The sequence below is a fragment of the Saimiri boliviensis genome, chromosome 2 (assembly GCF_048565385.1).
Source record: "Saimiri boliviensis isolate mSaiBol1 chromosome 2, mSaiBol1.pri, whole genome shotgun sequence".
NCBI lineage: Eukaryota > Metazoa > Chordata > Mammalia > Primates > Cebidae > Saimiri > Saimiri boliviensis.
This window is the reverse complement of record NC_133450.1, coordinates 168,779,151-168,806,563: the sequence shown is the minus strand read 5'-3', so window position 1 is coordinate 168,806,563 and position 27,413 is coordinate 168,779,151. Positions and strand designations below refer to the sequence as shown.

General features: G+C 40.5%; 1 protein-coding gene and 1 non-coding gene across 2 annotated transcripts in view; one reads left to right on the top strand and one right to left on the bottom strand.

The window, feature by feature from the left end:
* The window catches only part of SNAPC3 (small nuclear RNA activating complex polypeptide 3), a 33,503-nt gene extending 7,223 nt beyond the window's left edge, over positions 1-26,280 (bottom strand). Inside the window, exons 1-7 of the mRNA XM_003928146.4 lie at positions 25,920-26,280; positions 25,115-25,192; positions 14,656-14,740; positions 7,235-7,339; positions 4,688-4,837; positions 2,205-2,287; positions 365-529 (exon numbers count right to left, since the gene is read on the bottom strand). Of these exons, the coding sequence (XP_003928195.1) occupies positions 365-529; positions 2,205-2,287; positions 4,688-4,837; positions 7,235-7,339; positions 14,656-14,740; positions 25,115-25,192; positions 25,920-26,236 (983 nt within the window). The 5' untranslated portion in view covers positions 26,237-26,280. The remainder of the gene's footprint in view (positions 1-364; positions 530-2,204; positions 2,288-4,687; positions 4,838-7,234; positions 7,340-14,655; positions 14,741-25,114; positions 25,193-25,919) is intronic.
* LOC120366465 (U6 spliceosomal RNA) lies at positions 16,722-16,829 on the top strand. Its single transcript, XR_005581124.1, has one exon. It is a non-coding gene; the product is annotated as a U6 spliceosomal RNA (small nuclear RNA).
* Positions 26,281-27,413: the final 1,133 nt, after the last annotated feature.

The window sequence follows — 27,413 nt, the reverse complement described above, 5'->3', positions numbered from 1 at the left end:
TCAAATTTTGGCAAAAACACAAACCTAAAAATAAAGTTGCAGTGTTATACATATAGATAGATAACGACCTGAATAACGGCAGTTTAATACAAAATGGAGATGCTTTTTAAAGTATTAACACAATTTTTAACCATCTAATAGTAAAGTATTTCTTCTAGATTTTCAGGAAAAAATGAACAATAGAGGATGCAAATAGATGGAAAGAGTTAGTCACTGCATGGAAAGAAAACACTATTTTTGCTGCTCCCAGGCCAATCTGCAATGATTATTACTTTTACTCCTCTTATTTTTTAAAAAAACGATCTGTGCTTTTGTAAAAGAAAAATTTAAAAAGTAGCAAAATGTCCTAAGTGCTGCCACCTACCTTATGTCAGTAATGACAATGACATGTTCACAGTCTCCCTGATGACAGTATAAGTAAGGAAAACCCAGCTTAATACATAAGTCATTGAAGGTAAAATCTTCCATTTTGGCAGTCTGAAACTTTCCATAGCCTCTATCATGGGACTCTGACCACTCAATAATAGTTCTGAGGGGAGAAAAGGCAAATATACATCATTTTTCAACAAAAACTTAAGAATTACAGAAAGCGGTTTGTGACTGCAGTAATTCACATTAACCTAGCTCACCCAACTAACTGGACAGTTGCCATCTTGAGACGAAGACCAAAATGTCTGACACATGCTGGGATTAGGAATGCTGAATTTTTCTTAGTTATGAGAGCAGCAGTTCTCAAAGCATGGTCCTTGAGGTCAAAATTATCTTCACAATAATATTAAGATGTTATCTGCCCTTTCAACTCTTATCCTTTCATGATGGACCAGTTTTCTGAAGGCTACGTGATGTGTATCACTTTAGCTTAAATGCAAAATGTGTAACAATACATTTCATTTCAGCAAGATGTATAATCAATGGTGTTTTGAAAAATATTTTTCACAAAATGTTAGCATGTAATGAGATTAATATTTCAAAATTTTTAGTTTCACATTTTTAATATTATAAACATTGATAGTTATAACTCTCATAAGCAGTAGCTTATTGGGGCCCTCAGTTATATAGAAATGCAAGGCCAGGCGAGGTGGCTCATGCCTGTAAATCCAGCACCATGGAAGGCCAAGGCCTCCTGAGGTTGGGAGTTCAAGATTAGCCTGACCGACCTGGAGAAACCCTGTGTCTACTAAAAATACACAATTAGCCAGGCGTGGTGGTACATGTCTATAATCCTAGCTACTCAGGAGGCTGAGGCAGGAGAATCTCTTGAACCTGGGAAGCAGAGGTTGTGGTGAGCTGAGATCATGCCATTGCATTCCAGCTTAGGCAATGCGCAAAACTCTGTCTCAAAAAAAATAAAAGAAATGCTGAAACCAACAGGTTTGAACTGTTAGGTTAGAATATAGATTTTAAATGACTACATTTGGCTGGGTGTGGTGACTCATGCCTGTAATCTTCGCACTTTGGAAGGCCAATGCAGGCTGCTAACTTGAGGCCAGGAGTTCAAGACCAGCCTGGCCAACATGCCGAAATCCCCATCTCTACTAAAAACACAAAAATTAGCCGGGCATGGTGGCACACACCTGTAATCTCAGCTACTTGGGAGGCTGAGGCACAGGAATGGCTTGACCTGGGAGGTGGAAGTTACAGTGAGCTGAGGTCATGCCCCTGTACTCCAGCCTGACAATGAAAGTATGGTCTCATTAAAATGAGCTTAGATATAGATTTTTCCTATGTGTGTACTTAAGCAACCTATATATCACCATCACCTAGGGCAAACAATAGTAAATACTGAATAAGCAGAAAAAATAGTGAAAGGTTATTTTACCACTATTATCTGTATATAAAGGCCAGAGACTAATAATGCATGTTAATGGGATTTAATTTATTTTATTTATTTATTTATTTTTAAGAGACAGAGTCTTGAGATATTATCCAGGTTGGAGTGCAGTGAGTATTCACAGGCAAGATTATAGCATGCTATATAGCCTTGAACTCTTGGCCTTAAAAGAGTCTCCAGCCTCAGCCTCCTGAGTGGCTGGGACTACTGTGCCTAGCTAATTTTTTTTGCATGTATGTAATGCTCAAGACAAGATTTATCAGTAATTCCTCAGTAAAGATCCTTAATAGCCCAATAATAGGATTTGTGGAGATATTGCTACTTTGATAACTAGAAATAAGAAAGACTTTGAGAAGATTTTTAGAAACTATACCTGCTCAAATCTCTGCATTCTGGGTATCTTTTATCATTATAAAATGTGCCTTCAAAATAAAAAAAGGCTGACTTGTATAGGTCCTATAAGAAAACAGATGGTATTGAGAGAAAGTCAACCATTAGCAATTATGACATAAGAATTAAAAATTTATATATCATAAAATCACACTAATACATGTTAACAAAAACTGCTACTACTTTCAATTTTACCCTATTGCTGTTTGTCACTACGTTTGATTTAAATGTGCATATTCTCCTGAGATTCATGAATTAGAAATCAAATACACATTATTTTATTGTATGCATACACAGCAATAAGTTGTGTTGGATACTAGAACTAAAAACTAAACAAAGTCCTATTTTTAATGTTTCCCCAGTGATAACAATGATCATCAAGTTATGTTTTTCTAGCATTTTTCGTATTTCTTTCTTTATATTTTCAATAACTCTTAGGCAGACAGAATCTGAATTTCTATTTTTACTCAAGCAGTCTTGCCCCAGGTACCATAGTTGTAGCACAACTGGTTTGAACCTTCAAAATTTCTTAACTCATTTTACCAGCATTTCTATCAAAGGAGTGGCTCTCAATGCTGACTGCAAAATCAAATTACAAAAACACCAAACACCGTGTGTCAACTCACACTCATTAGTTAAGAATCTCTGGGGATCATATTTTTCCAAAGCTCTCTGGAAAAAAAATATGCAACCAGAATAGAGAAGCACTGTTAAATTCACCATGTATTTAGAAACAGACCCCTGGATAAGGGTCAGAAGACCTGAGTTCTTTTCCTTAACCTACCATTTACTAGCTTTGTGATTCTGGTATGTAGCAATCACTTCTCAGACCTGTTTCCTCATCTGTAAAATGAGAATAATAATATCTGCCACAATGTCTTACAGGATTGTGGTGAGGATAAAAAGCAATTTATGTAGAGGAGATATATGTTTCAGGTACTATAATAATTTTGCCCTAATAGTTTAAGTTTTCATCTACTTTTTTGAAGCTTCTATTTTTCTTTTTTGTCTTCAATAACAGATCATCTTGTGTTCGCATCAGGCACTCTTGCGATTGGCTATGTTGTTTCTTCTTGGACCAGTCACTGAATGTCACTGACCCTCTGTTTTCTCACGTAAAATGTGAGTAAAGCCCTTACCTTCTTCACAGGTTACGGAAAGTAAAATGTATAATGTACCTCATGTCATATGCCTAGCTGCTACAGTACAAAATCTGCCACTTATTATACTCTTCATCCTCAAAAAGGTTAAGTAAGCAGGGTCCAAAATAAAGGTTCTAATGATTAGCCAGGTGCAGTGGCTCACGCCTGTCATCCTAGCACTTTGGAAGGCTGAGGAGGGTGGATCACAAGGTCAGGAGTTCAAGACTAGCCAGGCCAATATGGTGAAACCCCATCTCTGCTAAAAATAACAAAAATCAGCCAGACATGGTGGCAGGCACCTGTAATCCCAGTTACTTGGGAAGCTGAGGCAGAAGAATTGCTTGAATCTGGGAGGTGGAGGTTGCAGTGAGCCAAGACAGACCCATTGCACTCCAGCCTGGGCGACAGTGAGACCCCGTCTCAAAAAAAAAAAAAAAAAAAATATTGACTTATTTTGGAAACAAAACAAACTTTAATATATATAATTGTATTTTTACAAAACACTTCCATAGAACTTCATCTTAGGTGATTTAAGCAACTTAATATCTTTTGGCATAATTATTAATTACAAGGTGAACTCTAAAAGAACAAAAATGTTTTCCATTTAAATCATAAGTCATCCACTAATAAACTTTCCTGGCCGGCACGGTGGCTCACACCTGTAATCCCAGCACTTTGGGAGGCTGGGGCAGGCGGATCACTTGAGGCCAGAAGTTTGAGACCAGCCTGGCCAACATAGCAAAACCTTGTCTCTACTAAAAACACAAAAATTAACCAGGCCATGGTGGCGCACACCTGTAACCTCAGCTACTTGGGAGGCTGAGGCACAAGAATGGCTTGAATCCAGAAGGCAAAGGTCACGGGGAGCTGTGATTGCACCACTGCACTCCAGCCTGGGCAACAGAGTGAGATTCTATCTCAAAACAAACAAATAAACAAACTTTCCTTATTTCAGCATATAAATGGAATAATTTTATAAGAAATTACTTGTTATTAATAGAATATAATCTAAGAGTCTACTATTTATTACTAGAGTAACTACTGATAGCTAGTATGTTCATTTGAACAAAGTCATTATCTACAGTTTTAGGCAACTGTATTAGTCGTTTATTGTCTTGTAAACTTGAGGAACACTCTTGGGATCTGCTGTGAGGGAAACAATACTGACAGTTCTTGTGATAAAGGGAAGGAATGAGATAGTATAACAGCTTAATGAAATCCCACAGAAGAAAGGATTTACTAGGACATGCATCAACCTGCTAGAGTAATCACTGTTTTCTTAGCTTGTTATTTCCTTTTGTTTTATGGGAGGAAATCACCTTACTTTGCTGATGTGCTCAGGGGCTTGGTCAGGAGTGTTGCTGAATTCACCACCAATCTGGAGGTCACTGACACAGCAAATTGAATCCCTCAGTTCTGTGAGCTTTTGACTGCCCAATACCAGCATTGTTTGGTATGGTTTGTGTTCTTTGTGCTAAAAGTCAAAGAATAAATAAGTGTTCACTTAGAGACAAAGCAATAAAACTGTAAATCCTGTCATGACTAGATCAAAATTAATTGCTGGTTTTCTAAAGTTTAAATTGTCCCCATAAGTTGGTGTTCTGTATTTTCACATCCAATAATTACAGGGCCAAACTAATGGTCAACATTGTTTACATCTCCCCTGTGATCCAGAGCCACTCTGAAACCACCTCCTTTATCTAATGCTCACACACCAAGCCACTATTTCCCCTGGTACTCCACCAACCTCAATCCACCCAGGGCCAAGCATCAGGCTACAACAGACAGTCCCTCTGCCCCCAAACCTTCTGGAATTATTCCAACTAGCCAATCCTCAACTGTTTACTCTTCCCTATCTTGTCTTTCCCACAGAAACCCCCCAAAAAACTGTGATCTATGCCTTCCTCTCTCCCCTTTCCACCTCCTGACTGAGAATGGTGCTGCTTCCTGTGGCCCTACATGGTATGCCCCTTCCTTCCTCTAAGGAAATGTAATAAAAATCTTCTTTCGATGGCATCAAAGCCTCTTCACGTCATCACTCAGTCACCTCCATACATTAGAATCCCGTGGAATGGCCAAGTACAGCAGCTCACACCTGTAATTCCAGCACTTTGGAAGGCTGAGGCAGAAGGATTGCTTGAGCCTAGAAGTTCGAGATCAACCTGGGCAACAAAGCAAAACCCCATCTCTACAAAAAATTTAAAAGTTAGCTGGGCACTGTGATACATGCTTGTAGTCCTAGCTACTTGGGCAGCTGAGGTGGGAGGATTACTTGAGCAAACCTGTAGTGAGCTGAGACTGTACTGCTGCCCTCCGGCCTGGGCAATGGAGCAAGGCCCTGTCTCCAAAAACAAACATACAAATCCCATGGATACAACTGACATACTTAGCCATGGAAATTTTAAGCTAAAGTTTATAATCAAGATGATACCAAAATGACATGAGCATTAAGAGCCACTGGAATATTAACTTCATCTAGCAAGAAAGTCTTAAAATTTCCTAAGAGTTACTTCATTGAAGTCAGGCAATCTATACTGTAACCTAAGGTTATAAACCCAAAGACTAATTACTTTGGTTTGTTTTGTTTTTATGATTTGTCATTTGGGATCTTTCTTTTTGGAAGTGGGGTGGCAGTGGGGGACAGAGTCTCATTTTGTCACCTAGGTTCGAGTGCCATGTAACGATCTTGGCTCACTGCAGCCTTGACCTCCCAGCTCAAGGAATCCTCCCTAGTAGCTGGGACTACAGGCACACACCACCATGTCTAGCTAATTTTTGTATTTTTTGTAGAGATGAGGTTTTGCCATGTTGCTCAGGTTGGTCTCGAACTCTTGAGCTCAAGTAGTCAGTCCACCTCAGCCTTCCAAGGGTGCTGAGACTATAGGTATGGGCCACTGCACTTGGCCAGTTAATTTGAGATCTTAATCAAATAAGATAATTAGTACTAACTACATCCCAGATGCTTTGTACAAGCCTATTTATTCTTAAGTGCAATTTATATATATTAGTATTTCAATTACAACTCATCAGAGTTTATGACACATCTATTTAGGGAATTAAGAATATACACACTCTGGGCTAGGAAAGAGTTCTTTCTCCTAAGAGATTCATGGATACCCTTCACTTAATAACTTTCTGTATTTTCATCAAAGAAGAGCTGTCTCTGGTTAGTTCAATAACTTCCCAAGTATTCTAAATTAGTGAACGTAGGTCACTCCACTCCTCCATTAGTCACCTATTCCGCAAAAAAAAATCCCTCAAGAATTTGTAGAACTAGAATCATGGATTTACATATACCTTCAGTTGCTTCTAGTGCAGAAATCAAGCATATATATTAATACTGTACCTGTAATCCTACTGGATTGAGACATCACTTGAAATTTGACCTTATTTCCAATATTACTTAATAGAAGAGATGACACAAAATTATAGATTGTCAACTCTAAAAATAAGATGTCAGATAGGCAGCACATGCTTGCATTTATTAGATAGGGTCTCACTCTGTCTTCCAGGCTGGAGTTCAGTGGTGCAATCACAGCTCGCTTGCAACCTTGAATTCCTAGGCTCAAGTGATCCTCACGCCTCAGCCTCCCAAGTACTTGGGAGTACAAGTGTGCACCTCCATGCCTAGCTAATTTTTTTGATTTTTAGTAGAGACAAGGTCTCACTATGTTACCCAGGTTGGTCTCGAACTCCTGACCTCAAGTGATCTGCCCACCTTGGCCTCCCAAAGTGCTGGGATTACAGGCATGAGCCACCATGACCAGAACATTTACTTTTAATGTAAACATAGGAACATGACTCTTCAAATAATTAAACACTTTTACAAAAGTTACTATTACCCACAAATGCAAAAGGTTTTACTACTTACCTTATGAAATATAACAGGGTACAAGATATTCACAGATAGGATAAGCTCCCCTTCTTCTATCATGTCTGCTGGATTTTCAGGCTTTTTTCCTATGGCATGTGACTCCTGGAAAAAGAAAAAGAGACTCTGAAATCAAGATAGTATAACTCAGATAAGATGCAGTGTGTTACAGCGGCTATCAGCAAGTCCTGGGTGTGATGCCTAATTATACTTCAGGAAAATTGTTAAAACATCTCTAAGCTTTAGTTTCATCTTCTTTAAATAAACAAACAAAACCAGAAAACACTTAACTTTACAAAATTATTGCTGGGAATGTGCACATAATGCATCTAATAAGATGTGTGGTACTGAGTACTTAGCAGTTGATGATCAAACAGGAATATCAACTAATGTTGGTACAACACTGTCATTTCCAGTTACATTTTTATATTCCTTATCAAATACTCTTATAAAAGCTATTTTACAGATAAAGCTCAGAGGTTCAGTGATTTACTCAAGGTCATACCAAAGAGTTAGGGTGCAAATACAGATTTGTTTGGCTCTAAACCCCATGCTTTTTGTAACACCATCACATCTTTAATATATTATAAATCTTTTATATGTGCTGAATTAATATAAAATAGGGGCCAGGGTGAACTGGTTTAGATGCATGATGGGTTTTTTTTTGTTTGTTTGTTTTTGTTGTTTGTTTTGTTTTTGAGACAGAGTTTCGCTCTTGTTACCCAGGCTGGAGTGCAATGGCACGATCTCGGCTCACCGCAACCTCCGCCTCCTGGGTTCAGGCAATTCTCCTGCCTCAGCCTCCTGAGTAGCTCGGATTACAGGAACGTGCCACCATGCCCAGCTAAGTTTTTGTATTTTTAGTAGAGATGGGGTTTCACCATGTTGACCAGGTTGGTCTCAATCTCTTGACCTCGTGATCCACCTGCCTCGGCCTCCCAAAGTGCTGGGATTACAGGCTTGAGCCACCGCACCCGGCGCATGATGTTTTAAAAGTGGGAATGATGTCACAAAAGAGAGTGGACAGCTCCAGGGCTCAATCCCTCTATCAGAGAAGCAATAGAAAGCTGGAATGAGAGACTAGAATAAACTATTTTGGAACTCTGAAACCTGATAGGACACTTAAAACAATCAAGAGAGTGTTTTATGAAGGGAGAAGTTGCTGCTTTTTGTTAAGTAAGCACTCTGTGCAAATCAACTACCACCCGCACTCCTTTATCCCTCTGCAGATGAGACAGCAGCCCAAATTCCTGGAGAAGGAGGCTGGTGTCAGGGCAGGCAGTGGGGACCTGTTCTATAAGAAGTGATGACTGTATGTTTTGGCTGGTCTGGCGATGCTGAGTGCCTGGCCTAGATATGTGTGCTGGTTTTAACTTTCTTGGTGGCAGCAGCCTCCCCTAGCAGCATCTGTATTGGAAGACTTACAGACAAGATGCTTTTTTTCTTTTTGGAGCCAGATATTTAAGGAAATCCTTGTCAGATTGCTGACTGACCACAGAGATAATGAAACAGAAACATCATCCAACAAGTAATACAAATGATGTAATAGTATTGTTTGGAAAAGTCACAGGCAGCTCCAGCCATGCACAAGAAATAATATACCTAGAATGTCTACTTCTCGACAAAAATATATAAAACACACAAAAGTATGGCCAATTCACAGGAAAATAAGAATTTAGCAAAATCAACCATGAGGAAGCCCAGACATTGGAATTACTAGTCAAAGATGTCAATTAATTATTGCTACAGGCAATAGCTACATTCACATATAAATAAAAGTCCACTCAACAAAGATGTTAAATCAACTGACTTAAATGTGCTCTGTGCTCAATGAGTACCCCAGAAATTTGTACAGTCATTATGTATCAACTTTAAAAATGTGTTCAATCAGCTAAACGAAACCACAAACACCTAAAGAAAATCAGATTTCTCAGTAAGATTAATAGCAGTTTTCTCATCAGAAAACATGGAGGTAAAAAACCAAAGAATGGGCAGATGGATACTGACCGATTTTTTTTTTTGAGACGGAGTTTCACTCTTGTTACCCAGGCTGGAGTGCAATGGCGCCATCTCGGCTCACCACAACCTCCGCCTCCTGGGTTCAGGCAATTTTCCTGCCTCAGCCTCCTGAGTAGCTGGGATTACAGGCACGCGCCACCATGCCCAGCTAATGTTTTGTATTTTTAGTAGAGACGGGGTTTCACCATGTTGACCAGGATGGTCTCTATCTCTTGACCTCGTGATCCACCGGCTTCGGCCTCCCAAAGTGCTGGGATTACAGGTTTGAGCCACCGCGCCCGGCCACTGACTGATTTTTTTTTAACCAATCAATCTATCTATCGATCGATCAATCGATCGATCAGCAGGGTCTCCCTATGTAGCCTCACAGTTGGCTTCAAACTCTTGGCCTCAAGTGCTCCTTCTGCCTCAGCCTTCTGAATAACTGAAACTATGGAAACCCACCACTGTGTTCAGCTTTTAAATTTTTTTACTGTTGTTTTTCCTTTCTGGATGACATATTTAAACCCATGAAAGAAAAAAAAAAACTGTCAACCAAGAATTCCATATTTGGCAAAATCCTTCAGGAATGAAGGAGAAATTAACATATTTTCAGATAAACAAAAGCTAGGGGAATTCATTACTACCAGTAGACCTGATCTGTAAGAAATGCTAAAGAGGATTTTTCAGGCTGAAAGGAAAAGACACTAGATAGTAATTTGAAGCCATAAGAAGAAGTAAACAATACTGCTAAAGAGAACTACATAGGTCAATACAGAAGCTAGTATTATTGTACTTTCGGTTTGTAACTCACTCCTCTATGATTTTTCTGTTTTTCCTATATGATTGCAAACTAAATAGATTAAACAATACTTACAAAGTTATGTTAATGGAAACACAATATATAAAGCCATCATCTGTGACAACCCAAAGAGGGACAGACAAAGACGTGGAAGCAGACTGTGTGAATACTATAGCAACAAAACTGACATAAATGCTCAACAATGATGGGATTATGCCTCAATAAACCCCATAAATTAATAACATCACAAGTGGAAAAAGCATTTAAGACCCCAATAAACCCATCATAAAGTCGAAACCTCCTAAGTCAAACCACAGTAAATTGAGGACTGTCTGTATATTTAAAAGTAAGTTGTTGCCAGGTGTGGTGGCTCACACCTATAATCCCAGCACTTTGGGAGTCTAAGGCAGGTGGATCACAAGGTCAGGAGTTTGAGACCAGCCTGGCCAATATGGTGAAACCCTGTCTCTACTAAACTTACAAAAATTAGCTAGGCATGGTGGCGGGCACCTGTAGTCTCAACTACTTGGGAGGCTGAGGCACAAAATCACTTGAACATGGAAGGCAGAGTACAGTGAGTTGTTATTGGGCCACTGCACTCAAGCCTTGGCAACAGAGTGAGACTCTGTCTCAAAAACAAACAAACAAACAAAAAAAAAACTGTAATCCTTAAGTTACAGAGAAACAAGATGTTTTGGCATGTGTTTGTAGTCCCAGCTATCAGAAAGCTGATGCTGGAGGATCATTTGAGCCTAAGAGTTTGAGGCCAGCCTGGGGAACACAACAAGACCCCATCTCTAAAAAAAAAAATCTTTTAAGGTTTTAATAGACAAAGGAGGACATTATATACTGGCAAAAGATGCCATCCAGCAAGAAGATATATACAATTATAAACTTATATACAGCCAATAGACCTCTAAAATCTAAGAAGCATAGGAGATCAAGGTGGGCATATCTCTTGAGTCCAAGAGTTCCAGGCCAGCCTGGGCAACATGGCAAAACCCCATCTCTACAAAAAATACAAAAAATTAGTTCAGCATGGTAGAGCATGCTTATATACTATCTACTCAGGAGGCAGAGATAAGGGAATAACTTGAGCCCAGGAGGTTAAAGCAGCAATGCGCAGTAATAGCGCCACTGCACTCTAGCCTGGGTAACAGAGCAAGACCCCGTCTCATAAAAATAAATAAAATAAATGAAGCAAAAGCCAACAGAATTGAAGAAACAGTTCTACAGTAATAGTTGGAGACTTTAATACTCACTTTTCATAATGGGTAGAACAACTAGACAGAAGATCAATAAAGAAAAGGAGGTGGCCAGACACGGTGGTTCACACCTGTAATCCCAGCACTTTGGGAGGCCAAGATGGGTGGATCGCCTGAGGTCAGGAGATCCAGACCATCCCAGCTAACACAATGAAATCCAATCTCTACTAAAAATACAAAAAATGAGCCGGGCATGGTGGCTCATTTTTTGCACCTATAGTCCCAGCTACTAGGGAGGCTGAGGCAGGAGAATTGCTTAAATCTGGAAGCAGAGGTTGCAGTGAGCTGAGACTGTGCTACTGTACTCCAGCCTGGGTGACAAAGCCAGACTCCATCTCAAAAAATAGATAAGATAGTTGGATAGATAGAAAGACAGATAGAAAAGAAATAGGAGGCTTGAACAACTAGAACAATTAGACATAACAGTTAGACCTAACAAAGAACTCTCCATCCAACAACAGCTGAATACAGGTTCTTCTCGAGTGCATATGAATCATTCTCCAGGATACACCAACAAATCTAAAATTAAAGTAATGATGTTAGAAATCAATAACAGGAGGAAAATTGGAAAATTCACAAATATGGAAATTTAAGACATATCACTTGACAAAATCACAGCACATGAAACTTAGGAAGATGCAGTAAAAACAGTGATTTTAAAAAGTTATGGCTGTATAACTTTATATAAAAAGAACAATCTCAATAACTACATAGGAATTAAAAAAGAATAAACTAAACCCAAAGCTAGCAAAAAATGGAAATTATAAAGATGAGTGGAGATATAAATGAAACAGAATAGAAAAATAATATAGAAAAATCAATAAAAACAAAAGCTGGTTCCTTGAAAACATCAACTTTGACAAACCTTTACTGCACTGATGGAGAAAAAAGAAGACTCAAATTACTAAAATATGAAATAAAAGTGGAGACATTACTATTGATTTTATAGGAAAAAAAAAGAGTTTAGAAAACTACGAACGGCGGGAGCGGTGGCTCAAGCCTGTAATCCCAGCACTTTGGGAGGCCGAGGCGGGTGGATCACGAGGTCAAGAGATAGAGACCATCCTGGTCAACATGGTGAAACCCCGTCTCTACTAAAAATACAAAAAAGTAGCTGGGCATGGTGGCACATGCGTGTAATCCGAGCTACTCAGGAGGCTGAGGCAGGAGAATTGCCTGAACCCAGGAGGCGGAGGTTGCGGTGAGCCGAGATCGCGCCATTGCACTCCAGCCTGGGTAACAAGAGCGAAAACTCCGTCTCAAAAAAAAAAAAAAAAAAAAAAAGAAAAGAAAATAAGTGTTCACAAGTACATGGAGAAATTGGAACCCTCAAGCATTACTAATGGGGATGTAAAATGGTGTAGTCGCTATGGAAAACAGGTTTCTCATTATTAACCATACAACCCATCAATTCCACTCCTAGGTGCAGAAGCAAAGTAATTGAAAAAGGACTTAAAAAGATATTTGTAGGCCGGGCGCGGTGGCTCAAGCCTGTAATCCCAGCACTTTGGGAGGCCGAGATGGGTGGATCATGAGGTCAAGAGATCGAGACCATCCTGGTCAACATGGTGAAACCCCGTCTCTACTAAAAATACAAAAAAATTAGCTGGACATGGTGGCGTGTGCCTGTAATCCCAGCTACTCAGGAGGCTGAGGCAGGAGAATTGCCTGAACCCAGGAGGCGGAGGTTGCGGTGAGCCAAGATCGTGCCATTGCACTCCAGCCTGGGTAACAAGAGCGAAACTCCGTCTCAAAAAAAAAAAAAAAAAAAAAGATATTTGTAGGCTGGGTGCAGTGGATCACACCTATAATCCCAGCACTTTAGGAGGCTGAGGCAGGTGGATCACAAGGTCATGAGTTTGAGACCAGCCTGGCCAACATTGGAAACCCCATCTCTACTAAAAATACAAAAATTAGCTGGGCATGGTGGCATATGGCTGTAATCCCAGCTATTGGGGAGGCTGAGGCAGAAGAAATGCTTGAACCCAGGAGGTGGAGGTTGTGGTGAGCTGAGATTGTGTCACTGCACTCTACCCTGGGTGACAGAGTCTCTCTCTCTCAAAAAAAAAAAAAGATATTTTTATACTAATTTTCATAGCAGCATTATTCACAATAGCCAAAAGATGGGAACAACCCAAATATCCATCAACAGATAAACAGATGAACAGAACAAAATATGGTATATCCATACAATAGATATTATTCAGCCATAAAGAGGAATGAAGTTCTACTACATGCTACAATATGGATGAATCTATAAAACATTAATGCTATGTAAAATATGCCATAGGCTGGGTGCTGTGGTTCATGGCTATAATCCCAGCACTTTGGGAAGCCGAAGTGGGCAGACTGCTTGAGGTCAAGCGTTCAAGACCAGCCTGGCCAACATGATGAAACTCTGTCTCTACTGAAAATACAAAAATTAGCCAGCCATGGTGGCGGGCGCCTGTAATCAATCCCAGCTGCTTGGAAGGCTGAGGAAGGAGAATCGCTTGAACCTGGGAGGCAGAGACTGCAGCGAGCTGAGATTGCGCCACAGCACTCCAGCCTGGGTGACGCAGCAAGACTTTGTCTTTAAAAAAAAAAAAAAAAAAAAAAAGCCATACACACAAAAAAAGCGTTCTGCTTACATGAGATATCTAGAGTAGGCAAATTCATAGATAAAGAAAGTAGAATAGAGGTTACCAGGAGCTGCAGGGGGGAAAACTAGTGAGTTATTGCTTAATGGGTATAGAATTTGTTTGGGATGATGAAAAAGTTCTGGAAATAGTGGTGATGATTATATAGCATCGTGAATGTACTTACTGCCACTTAATCGAACACTTTAAAATGATCAAAATGGTAAATTTTATGTTACGTAAATTTTACCACAATAAAAGTAAAATAAATGGGAGAGACAATAGGTGCCCTTACGCATGATCAAGTGCCAGAACAGTGCCCAGCACATTGATTCTGAATCCATCGTGTCTACTAGCTCCTAATTCCTTAACAGTCATCATCTTAAAATTTCCCAGAGTTTTACACAAGAGATCACAGATAAGGATTAAGAATGCGGTTAAACCAAAATCAGGAGCAGAACAGAAAGATCAGAAATAGGGTAGTAAAAAGGCATAAATTTAGCCTAATACCGAAAGCAAGACAAAACCAAGCAAGAATAAAGGCATAGATCTGAAAAAGTCAGATATGTGGTCACTTGAGTTCTAAGGGTCCTCTTCACTCACTAGTTCCCAGACTCAAAAGAGTTTCTCTAGTTTGTTTTCAACTAAGCATATCCAGTATAAACTACCATACTGCCATTACTAACAATATCAGTTTACTGTTATAAGAGAAAAGGGTGAAACAGATGAGACTCTTACCATCTCATAAACAAATGTTTCTTGTCTGCAGACTCGATCTATTGTAATGGTTTCTTCCCGATGTTCCAAGAACCTTTTTCTAACCCTGTTGTAGACATTAAAAAAAAAAAAAAAAAAATCAAAGTTCAACATTTGTTATTAGGGCTTCAAAAACATGTCTAACATTCAGCTTTTTATTTGGAACTACTTTTAAGTAGCAAAAGCAGGAAGAAGTTCCCTTCTGTCTCTTCTTCAGCTACCCTTAAGTCAACATTGACATGATCATGAGACAATCATCAAGAACATGAAATAAATTCTTACACAATATTAATAGCTATAGGCCTTTTTCAAATTTCACACAATTTTTAATTTACTCATTTTTTTTTCCTGTTCCAGATTCCTATCCAGGATTCCACATGGCATCTGTTGTTTTTCCTTAGTCTCCTTGAGTTTGTTAAAATTCTTCAGTCTCTTCTTATCTTTCATGATCCTGACAATTTCAACGAGCTCTAATCAGTTATTTTGTAGAATGTCCTTCAATTTGGGTTTGACTGCTAGTTCCTCATGATAGGAACAAACTTAGAATTTTGGTAAGAATACTACAATGATGTCCTTCTCAGTGTATCATATCAAGAGGTGCAGATTAGGCCGGGCACGGTGGCTCAAGCCTGTAATCCCAGCACTTTGGGAGGCCGAGGCGGGTGGATCACGAGGTCGAGAGATCGAGACCGTCCTGGTCAACATAGTGAAACCCCATCTCTACTAAAAATACAAAAAATTAGCTGGGCATGGTGGCTTGTGCCTGTAATCCCAGCTACTCAGGAGGCTGAGGCAGGAGAATTGCCTGAACCCAGGAGGCAGAGGTTGCGGTGAGCCGAGATCGCACCATGGCACTCCAGCCTGGGTAACAAGAGTGAAACTCCGTCTCAAAAAAAAAAAAAAAAAAAAAAAAAAAAAAAAAAAAAAAAAAAAAAAAGAGGTGCAGATTAGTTTATACTGTAAAAGGAAGAGAAAGAATAATAATAATACAAAAGAATAAAGAGTAATATTTGTACTTCAAAAATAAAAAGTAAAAAAACTTTAAAAAGAGGTTAATGATATTAATATGACATGTTACTAGTGATGCTTAGCTTGTTTTCTGTTTGCCAGGTTCCTCTACCAGAAAGACACCTTGCTTTCTATGAACTTGGTAAATATTTGGGAGGAGATACTTTGACGCTATGCAAATCCTGTTTCTCCTCAAACTTCACCCAGTAATTTTAGCATTCATCAATAGGTTTTGTCTGCAATATTTCCATGGTGTATGCCAAATGGTAGCTCTCACCTTCCCTTCTTCTACATTTATTCATTGGAATTCTACTTTGAGGAAGGCCTACCACTTTCCTCTGATCAGTTTATTTAATCATTTATATTAGTAAGAACCTACAGATATTTGTTTTATTCTGAGGTCAAAATCTAATACTATCATTATTTTGTTCAGATTGTTTCAGCTTTAATCATTAGGAGCTCCTTCAGGTTAGCTCAACAAGTCCTCCCCTTTAAAAAAAAATTTTTTTTTTTTTTTTAATTTTTTGAACATTATCTTACTTTCTGGCACCACAAGATGCTCAAAGCCCATCCTGTGTTTTTCTTATCTCATCCCTAGAATCAACCACTTCTACTGTAGTTCTTTTACTGGAAAAAGGTGTTTAGAGACCAGTATCTGGGTTCTAGGTGTTCTCACCATTACTGGAGTCACTGCTTCTAGGCCTTTCAGCTGAGACAGGCAGGAAATATACATATGAATGCTAACCTATACATGTACAAATATCTGTGTTTCTGTATTTTACTGTTAGATATTTAAAACTATGAGTTTATACTGATACCCTGATCCCAAACTAAAACCACAGGATTCATTTTAGCTTTCAACATTTCCTTGTTTAAAGCTTCTTTCTCCACAAGTGAGAAATCCAGCTTTCACTGTCAACAACCTATTAACTTATTTGTTCAATTCTAGTAAATACATAAAATAGTTACAGAATTGCTAACCTATGCCCCTGTGAGAAACACTAACTTATAAACAGAACTGTCTTCACCCTTATATCAATATGCTTTTGATAGCATTTTATTATTTAAAAATTGGAACAATACAGTTAAGATTAGCATGGCCCCTGTGCATGGATGATATGCAAATTCATGAAGTGTCTCAAAAAACAAACAAAAAAAATATGCTTTAATGTAGACTTTAGTTTTCTTCCCCACCCTCTTCAGTGGTGTTAAATTATACATTTATAATATAACTAGGCTTATTTTTTAGTTTTTGAGTTCAGTTTTGGGTTCCCTATACCCACAACCTGGTTGGTTTTAATTGTCTGATTACATTTGGGGTATGTGAAAAATATGTGAAACATCACTATGATCCTAAGAGTCACAAGTGTCACTCCCTCTTTGTCCCTACAACCGGTTCCCATTCCCTCCCTTCTTTCCACCCCTTTCTGTCCCATCCCTGCAGGCAATCAGTCTCTATAGTTTCGGTTTATCCTTTCCATTTCTTTTGTTCAAATAAACATATTTGTGTACATTCTTCTATCTCCTTCTTTATCAGTCTGAGTTCAACTGCGAGGAAAAAATGAGTATCAGTTTGAACAAAGAAAGGTTAAGGATTCAATAACTTTAACAGAGGATTGGAATAATGAGGAATTGGCAGGGAAGCAGTAAAGGGAACAAATAGCAAATAGGAGCACCCTACCCCCAGGGCTGAGAAAGAGTGCAAGAAAGTCCTTTTCTCTTCCCAGGACTGAGATCCAGATCAGCTGGAGAAAGAAGTTGCTGTAGTGCTACATCAGTGGATCTTGCTAGAAATCCACTCTCAGTGGCACCCGGAGAACCTGTTCAGGGGAGCTGTGGAGGGAAATGGGGTTGGCAGGGAAAGCTGCTGGGCGCTGGGTGCTTCAGACTGCAGTGTATTGCAGGAGTGAGCACTGGGGAAGCGGTGTGCACTGCAGGATCCTGCTGAGCCAGCACACCAGATCAGAAGCAAAACCCTTCAGAGTCCTGAAAGGTCTCTCCAATGCCCTTCAGTGACAAAGCTTAACGATGTGCTAGCTGGCAAGAGAAAAGTATTTAAAAAGCCAAGATCCATTTTTATAGAGCAGGAAAAAAAAAGTAAATTTGAAGATGAGAGCCAATAAACTACCCCTGGTACACCTTTCTTGCATAAAAGGTGGCATATTTTATGTATGGGACTTTATTTTTTTCACTTATTAGAATGTACTGGTAATTCCTCTGAGTTAATCCTTCCTCATCCTTTATTATAGCTGCCAAATATTACAGTGTGAACTTCCCATAGCATATTCAACACTCTTCTCTCCTATGTCTGTATATTTAAGTTGTTTCAAATACTTTGCAATTACAAACGATGCTTCAAGGAATAACCTCGAACACATGTATTTTCGTATTGTTGGAGGGGTATCTGTGGTATAAGTTGCTAGAAGTGGAATTGCTGGGACAAAAAGCATGCATATATGTAATACTGTGTTAAGTATTACAAAATTTACCCTACAGAAAAGTTCTAACCATCTGCATTGTCATCAGCAATGTTAAAAAAAAAAAACCCACCTGTCTCCCACAGCCTTGTCAAAAGAATGTATCACATACTAAAATTTATGCCAGTCTGATAGGAAAGAAAAGGTATCTCTGTGTAGGTTTAATTTTCACTTTTCTAATTTTGAGTATGTTTGAGCATTTTTTCATGTTTCTGAGTCATTTTCATCTTTTTTGTGTGTGAATTACTGGTTCATGTCTTTTTCTCATTTTCCCATTGGATTTTTGATCACCGTTTCTCAAATTTTAAGAGTTCTTATGTATTAGGGATATCAGCCCTTTGTGGTATATGTTATATTTTCTTCAAGTTTGGCAGCTGTCTTTTGACTTTATGTTGTGAAAACATTTTAATTTTTAGGTAGTCAGTTTTATCAATCTTTTCATTTCCTCTGGATTTGAGTAACAGAAATCCTTTCACCATACACCACAGTTTGTATGTTTCATTCCCTACACTTTGATCTCTATTATTCTTGTGTATAGTGTCATAATACATTTCTGTATGTATTTGTCTCTAACTCTGAACATTTTATTCTTTTCCACTGGTCTATTTGTCTATTCACGAGCTACTACCCACCATTTTAATTATAAAGGCTTTGTAGCATATCTTAATATCTGATAAAATTACCACTTCCTCATAATTTTTTTTTTTTTTTTTTTTTGGAGAATGAGACTCACTCTGTCCCCCAGGCTGGAGTGCAGTGGTATAATCTTGGCTCACTGCAACCTTCGCCTTGCAGGTTCAAGCCATTATCTTGCCTCAGTCTCCCAAGTAGCTGGGATTATAGGCGCCTGCCACCATGCTCAGCTAAATTTGTATTTTTAGTAGAGACAGGGCTTTGTCATGTTGACCAGGCTGGTCTCCAGCTCCTGACCTCAGGTGATCTGCCCGTCTCAGCCTCCCAAAGTACTGGGATTGCAGTAGCTGCCTCAGCCTCCTGAGTAGCTGGGATTACAGGCATGCGCCACCATGCCCAGCTAATTTTTTGTATTTTTTTAATAGAGACGGGGTTTCACCATGTTGACCAGGATGGTCTCGATCTCTTGACCTCGTGATCCACCCGCCTCGGCCTCCCAAAGTGCTGGGATTACAGGCCTTGAGCCACCGCGCCCGGCTTGATGCTTTCTCTAAGTTTGCCTTTGTAAGTTCTTTTTCCACAAAAGACTTGATGATTTCATCTTTATCTCTGAAATCTAATAGTTTTACAAATATGTATCTCGAAGTCAGTAAATCTGGGTTAATTTTTACAGGTACCTAGTGAACGCTTTCTAATTTTTTTCAATTTCTGGAAACTTTGGTTAGATTATGTTTTTAAATATTAATTATATTCCATCTCTTTTTCTTCTTCAGGGACTCTTGATAATAAGAATATTATGTCTTTACCTATCTACCATTCCCCACTTTCTCTGATTCATTTTACTTTTTCTTTGTCATTTTCAATTCTCTTGCTTCTTTTTATGCCTTCCTTCATTGCCTCCTACTTTCGAATCCATTTACCTTGAGTATCTTAAAATTTATTCACTTATGAATGAGGTAACTGTCTTTTCCTTCCATTCCTTTCCTACATTTCATCAACTCTTTTTTCATTTCTCCTTTAGTCATCCATTCTTATTAATAGTTTTAAAAATTATAAGCCAAGGTAAACATTCTTATACCCTCAAATGCTTATTTGGGTAAATTCAGTTCTGTTTGGAGTGTAGACTTACAGGCTTTCTTCTGTTTCCTGGTTGTTTTCTGGGTGAAAGGAGGTAGTCTCCAAAGTTGATTTGTATAAATAGTTATTTCCCGATTACCTGCAATAAGTTCTCTTTAGATTTTATTTCCTCTTGCTCATTTTTGTAACACTTGGGACATTGTGATAGTTCACAAGATTCGCAGTTCAATGGTGTTCTTTTCATCATTGCAGTCAACCTCAGATATATGAGAGTTGTTTGAGTTTTAGAGATAGAGTCTTGCTCTGTCACCCAGGCTGGAGTGCAGTCGCCATCTTTGCTCACTGCAACCTCTGCCTTTGGGGTTTGTTCAAGTGATTCTCCTGCCTCAAGTAGCTTGGACTCCAGGCACACACCACCACGCCCGGCTAATTTTTGTATTTTCAGTAGAGATGGGGTTTCACCATATTGGCGAGGCTGGTCTTGAAATCCTGACCTCAAGTGACCCGCCCTGTTTGAGTTTTTTTAAAAAATCATTTGTGGTTGGTTTGGTGGTGGATAAGAGTTATGAGTCCTCCAATAAGGTGGTTCCTTTTTTTTCTTTTTGCAGGACTCTAAATTTCCCCTTTTTAGCCTTTAAACAGTGTATCTTGGACCTGTAAACAGTGCTTTCTTGGCCACAAAAGGGAGATGAGCAAATCTAAAATTTCTATTGTATTAAAAGTAATGCTGATGAAGAACTGGACACAGTGGCTCAGGCCTGCAATACCAGCCCTTTGGGGCGAGGCGGGAAGATCATTTGAGGTCAGGAGTTCCAGACCAGCCTGGTCAAAATGGCGAACCCCATCTCTACTAAAAAGATAAAAAATTAGCCAGGCATGGTGGCACATGCCAGTAATTCCAGCTACTCAGGGGGGTGAGGCGGAAGAATTGCTTGAACCCAGGAGACAGAAGTTGCAGTGAGTAGAGATAAACCACAGCACTCCAGCCTGGGTGACAGGAGTGAAAGAGACTCTGTCTCAAAAAAAAAAAAAAAAGGATTGTTGTTGAAGCTTTTGGAATGACAAGTAAGTTTTAGCAGCACCCATGTAGTAACAATTCTCTCTCCTATCCCTAGGAATTAAAACCGTCCAACTAAGTTGTCAAAAAATTTCAAAACTGCTGAAGCTATGCAGCTTGCTATATATTAAGAGAGCAACATGTATCAAAGAAGAATCGGTATCTACCAACTATCTTTTGTCCCTTATATGCATAAAATGAGCTCCTTCATTAGATGTAGAGAAAAAAAAGTACCAGAAATGTATTTTATGTCATAATAAACAGATGATGTACTCAGGTTTTATTTCTATAATATAATAATGTTAAGTTATTAGTGAGAAGGACTGTTCAGAGACAGATAAAGCATTGAGATACAGATTTAGGATTTTGCCACAAGTCTAATTTTTTTTTTGGCAGGACCGTTAAGGTTAACATCAGTCATGTATTAAATAAACCAGCTTCACAGTATATCAAAATAAAAACCAGTTGAAGAATACTGATTTACATTAAATTATATATAATTCTACCCACAAATCCTGTTTGGAGGGACTAGAAGATAAGCAAAGAGATCTAGCTGACCTAGTAATGCAAAGCAGTCAGGGGAAGCAATGTTTAAATAGTCTTAAAATTACTATTTAACATGACTTAACAAAATTATTATAAATTAAATAGATTAATGTTATTTAGAGTCTGCTTTATTATGATTATCATCAATGTTCTTTTTTCAGTCTAACTCTAAAAATGACTTCCTGAGTCTTCTGAAAGTTTATTTATTCCACTCATTCTACAAATATTTATTGGCTCCCTACTATGCACTATAGTTCTAGGAACTGGTAATATAGCAGTGAGTGTGGCAGATATAACTTACGGAACTTTTTTTTCCCCAAGGCTACTGAAAATCAAGGAATTTTCAAGTGTAGCTAAGAAGACAGAAAATCAAACACGTATATTATTACAGATGTGATAAGCATTTCAACAGGGAACTACATCAGCATATAAGGGAACCTAAATGGAGTCCTTAGTCCTTTAGCTAAGACTTGCAGGATGAGAAGTCAGCAGGGCCAGGGGATAAGGAAGAATGACTGTTCTGGGCAAAGGCCTGGAGTGAGAGAGCACATTCCGGGAACTGAAACACAGTGCAGTGTGTCTGGGCCGGGCACAGTGGCTCACACCTGTAATCCCAGCATTTTGGGGGGCCAAAGCAGGCAGATCATCTGAGGTCAGGAGTTCCAGACCGGCCTGACCAATATGGAGAAATTCCATCTCTATTAAAAATACAAAATTAGCCAGGCGTGGAGGTGCGTGCCTGTAATCCCAGCTACTCGGAAGGCTGAGGCAGGAGAATCGCTTGAACCCAGGAGGCAGAGGTTGCAGTGAGCCGAGATTGCACCATTGCACTCCAGCCTGAGCAACAAGAGTGCAGCTCCATCTCAAAAAAAAAAAAAAAACCCAGCAAGGCCAGCAAGGGTTCATTCCAAAGAGGTCTTTGTGAGCCACTACAGACTCAGGACTTTAGCCTAAGGGACATCAAAAGGTTTTAGGCAAGGGAGTAACACAGAGCAATCAAATTTGCCTTTTAGACAAATATGACTATAGTAATCAACAATAGTTACAGAGCACCAATTGGAACAAGGTAGTATATAGCCTGAGGACAATACATAGATGAGAGTTTGGACTCTCAACGTGCCTCCAAAGACTTTAAAAATGTTAGCATTCAAGGCAGTATAAATGCTTCTGTTTCTTGGCTGGGCCTGGTGGCTCACGCCTGTAATCCCAGCACTCTGGGAGATCGAGCCCAGTGGATCATCGGAGGTCAGGAGTTTAAGAGCAGCCTGGTCAAAATGTTGAAACCCCATCTCTACTAAAAATACAAAATTTAGCTGGGCATGGTGGTGCACACCTGTAATTCCAGCTACTTGGGAGGCTGGGGCAGGAGAATTGCTCCAGTCCAGGAGACAGAGGTTGCAGTGAGCCAGTATTGTGCCACTGCACTCCAGTTTGGGCGACAGCGTAGGGCTCTTTCTTTGGGGGCGCAGGGAAGAAGTGGTATGTGCTGGGTGTGGTAGCTCATGCTTGCAATCCTCGCACTTTGGGAGGTGGAGGAGGGCAGATCATTTGAGCTCAGGAGTTTGAAACCAACATAGTGAAACCCATTTCTACTAAAAGTGCAAAAAAGCTAGCTGGCCATGGTGGTGGGTGCCTGTAATCCCTGTAATCCCAGCTACTTGGGAGGCTGAGGCCGGAGAATCCCTTGAACCCAGGAGGCAGAGGTTGCAGTGAGCAGAAATCACACACTGCACTCCAGCCTGGGCAACAGAGTAAGACTCTGTCTCAAAAAATAAAATAGAAAATATTAAATAAAATAAAGAAGTGGGCCGGGCGCGATGGCTCAAGCCTGTAATCCCAGCACTTTGGGAGGCCAAGGCAGGTGGATCACGAGGTCGAGAGATCGAGACCATCCTGGTCAACAAGGTGAAACCCCGTCTCTACTAAAAATACAAAAAGTTAGCTGGGCATGGTGGTGTGTGCCTGTAATCCCAGCTACTCAGGAGGCTGAGGCAGGAGAATTGCCTGAACCCAGGAGGTGGAGGTTGCGGTGAGCTGAGATCGCGCCATTGTACTCCAGCCTGGGTAACAAGAGCAAAACTCCATCACAAAAAAAAAAAAAAAAAAAAATAAGTGATATGTTTCAGATGGAAAAGAGGCCACATGCATCTTGAGCCATTCAAAAGAGAAAGTGGTTGAAAATAAATCTGGAAATACACATTTGGGATATATGTGGAAGGCTTCAAATGTCCAGCTAAGGAGTTTGAAATTTTTCCATACAGGAAATGTAAGGCCATAGACCATTTTAAGCAAAATGGCATGCTCAGGCAATAGCGTGATGGATAAATCAGTGGGAGAAATAACTGTATTTAGCAGAGGCATTTAGGAACCTTGCGTAGTGCTCCAGGTGTTGCTGCTGTAAAAGTTAGCAGTAGGAACCAGGGGAACAGATTTGGCAGTTATTATAAAAGAAAACCCAAGTAGAGTTGAAATGACTGCCTGAATATTTGAGGGGGATAATAGGGTAGGATCAAGAATGACAGAACACGACTGAAGTGGTAAGAAATAAGTGGACTGTAAATGGAAATTATAAATTTCACTATTACATGCACAACTTCTCTATGGTATTATCATACAGCAGTGGCGCTGAAAGAGTGGTAGGCAGACCAGAATTGATCTATGACCTTTTTGTTATCCAATCTGTACAAAAAGTAAGAGGAAGCCTTTAGAAGCTTCCATTACCAGTTGACAGTAAAATTGCTATTTTACCTCTGTTGAATTTGATAATTAAAAACTTGAACTTGGCCGGGCGCGGTGGCTCAAGCCTGTAATCCCAGCACTTTGGGAGGCCGAGGCGGGTGGATCACGAGGTCAAGAGATCGAGACCATCCTGGTCAACATGGTGAAACCCCGTCTCTATTAAAAATACAAAAAATTAGCTGGGCATGGTGGCGCGTGCCTGTAATCCCAGCTACTCAGGAGGCTGAGGCAGGAGAATTGCCTGAACCCAGGACGGGGAGGTTGCGGTGAGCCGAGATCGCGCCATTGCACTCCAGCCCGGGTAACAAGAGCGAAACTCCGTCTCAAAAAAAAAAAAAAAAAAAAACAAACTTGAACTTATATTGTGTTTGTCTTAAATTCCATTTTCTAGTAATTTTTTATAGTATTTTATCAAAGTATAAATCTGTCAGATTAAAAAAATTTTTAAACTAAAACTGTCCTTCGCCACAAATAGTCTGAGATACACTATCAGTATTTAGCTTGCCTCCCACCAGATCTAAGTAGACGAACGCTAACTTTGTAAACACACATTCAAAAATATACACAAGTTTGATTATGAACTGATTACAGATTATGTATTTCTTGATAATTTTCTTAGGTATAATACCACAATAATTATGTAGGAGAGTGATACTTTTAGGAGCTATATGCTGATGTACTTAAGGGTAAATTATCATGTCTAACTTACTGAATGGGATAACAAAAAAGAAAAACAGCAGGCATCCCACACACATCTAAAGTAAACACGGTCAAATACTAACAACAGCTGAATTTAAGGTATAGGTACACAGATAACAATCAGTACGGTACTTTCAACTTTTCAAAACATAATGTTGAAAAAAATGTTTAAAGAAATAGAACATAAAAACCAAGTCCTCCATACCCCAAAGTCACCAGGTCAGTATTCTCGGGAATGACTTCTGGATCCTCTCCGTCCTCAAGGCATTTCAGTTTATCCAGGCTAAAACAAAAAGGAAAAGCAATATTTTAAGGTCGGCTCTGGATCTTGTTCACAGCGAGTTAGGGCTGTTTTCCTAAATACATTACTGAATTACGAAGTCATATAAAATCCAGCAGGCGGCTCAGAGAGGCCAGAACTCAAGACAATGATTTCTGTGGTTGTATTTTACAATGAAAAGGCCGATAAAGAGAGCCAATACTGTTAAATGGAGAAAGAGGTCATTAAAGTTTATTTTTTTATTTTCATCCCCAAATAAGGTACTTTTTGGAAAAATTTCAGTAACAGAATACCCGGAAGGTCCCCAAAAGAAACCAGTTAGTTGAGATTTTAACACTCCTCTGATGAAGTCTCCCGCAGCTTCACCATTACTCAAGTTCCTCCATTGTCAAAGTGTCGGTACACGTCGGTACAACGGCAGGTACACGTCGCTGTTACCCTGAGTGCTTTTCTTTATTAACACGCACTTTTAGAATTAGCAAATAGAAAAACTAGTCTTCGATGGAGCTGTCTTGTCCCTTTGCTCCAACTCGCAGAAACTGTGCATTCGGGTCCCAGTACTTCTGGTGTTCCAGGGAGGCTCCAGCGGGTTGAAAGCTTTGAAAGGGCGATATTCCTAGCCCAGGTCTAAACCACAGGCCCTCTCAAGGATGAGCCCCAGAGGAGGGCAGAAGCAAGACTACAACCCGTTTGACCCCATGCTGCAAGAGCCCCTCTGTTCCGCACTCACCCGCACACCGTCCTCAGCTCAGCCGCCGCCTCCAAGCTGCAGTTCAGATCCCGGGCCACCGCGGCATCCTCCCGGTCGGAGTCAGCGCTCCCCTGACTCGCTGGCAGCACGGATGCCGGCGACTCCCTTAGCGACAAGTCCCCGGCACCGCGCAGACGACCCCGCCACAGCTCCCCAAAGGCGCCCACATGGAAAGCGCGCGTACTTAGCTCCGGAAGCTCATACTCTGGAAAGTTGCAGCCGCCACTGCCGGAAACGGGGTCCTGCTTGCCACCCACCAGGCTACACGTTGGGCCACCCCGACTGCCTTCAGCCATGTTCGTCCCACTCCCTTCCCTGCAAAAGCCTGGAGATCAAGGCCTCGCGGAGCGTGATGGAACTTGTAGTTGCACGGGGCGCCCGGCCGGCGACTGGCGGGGCGGCGCGGGCGGGGCTTCAGACACTACATTTCCCGGCAGGCCACAGGCAGGCCCGCCCCAGGGCGCGGCACCGCGAGGCTCTGCGGACTAGGCGCAGCATTGTTCTCCCACCCCGGCCGTGCGGGATCCGTTGCGTCTCTTGGTTCACCGCAGCGGGTGGGGCTGGGTTTCTGGTCCCCGCTGTTCCGTAGCAACTCCCTCTGCCTGGTAGGGCGGCCTCGCCAGTCGCTTAGGACCCGCTCCTTGTTGCTCTCGGACCAAGGGGTGCGGGGCTTTTTCTTGACTCCAGGGTTCAAGGGCTGCTCTGCTGCCTGCTTGCTCTAGAGCCTAAGAAACGAGGGCGAGGGCCGAGCCTAGGGACACAACCAGGCCCCAGATTCGTCTGCGTGCTTGCGTTCGTGTGTGTGTGTGTATGTGTAGTGTTTCAGAGCGTCCTGTATCACACACTGCACATGATTAACCCTGATGTATGTTTTTAGAAACTGCAACGACCTTTCCAGGTAAAGAGCATCACCCCGTGTTGCTGTTGAGGAAGGAGTTACCTGCGAGGAAAAGACAGGCAGGATGGTAGGTAACTCAGGCAGTCTGGCTTCAGATGGAGCTCTCTTCACTTCTCAGAGGCCCGAAAGGACATGGCAGCACATACAGAAGCAGCCCCAGAAATTTATTACCCTGTAATCACATGCCGTATGATTCACCCGTTTGTGTTCAATGATTTTTACTATAGTCACAGACTTGGGCAACCATCACCACTATTTGAGAGCATTTTTACCACTCCAAAGAAGAAACGTGTTTAGCTATATCATCCCTGATCCTCCCAACTCCTCCAGCCCTAGCCAACCGGGAACCTACGTTCTGTCTCTCTAGATTTAACTAATCTGGACATTTAATATGAATGGAATTTTATGGTCTTTTGGTGGTTGGCTTAATATTTGCAAAGTTGTTAACAGGTATGAGCAGGGCAGGAGAGGGCTCTTCCCCCACCCAGGAAGAATGTGGGGTGATGATTAGGATTTTATCACATTGCCTCTAAAAGTGATAAATTGGCAGCCGGTGCGAGGGAGAGGCCATTTCC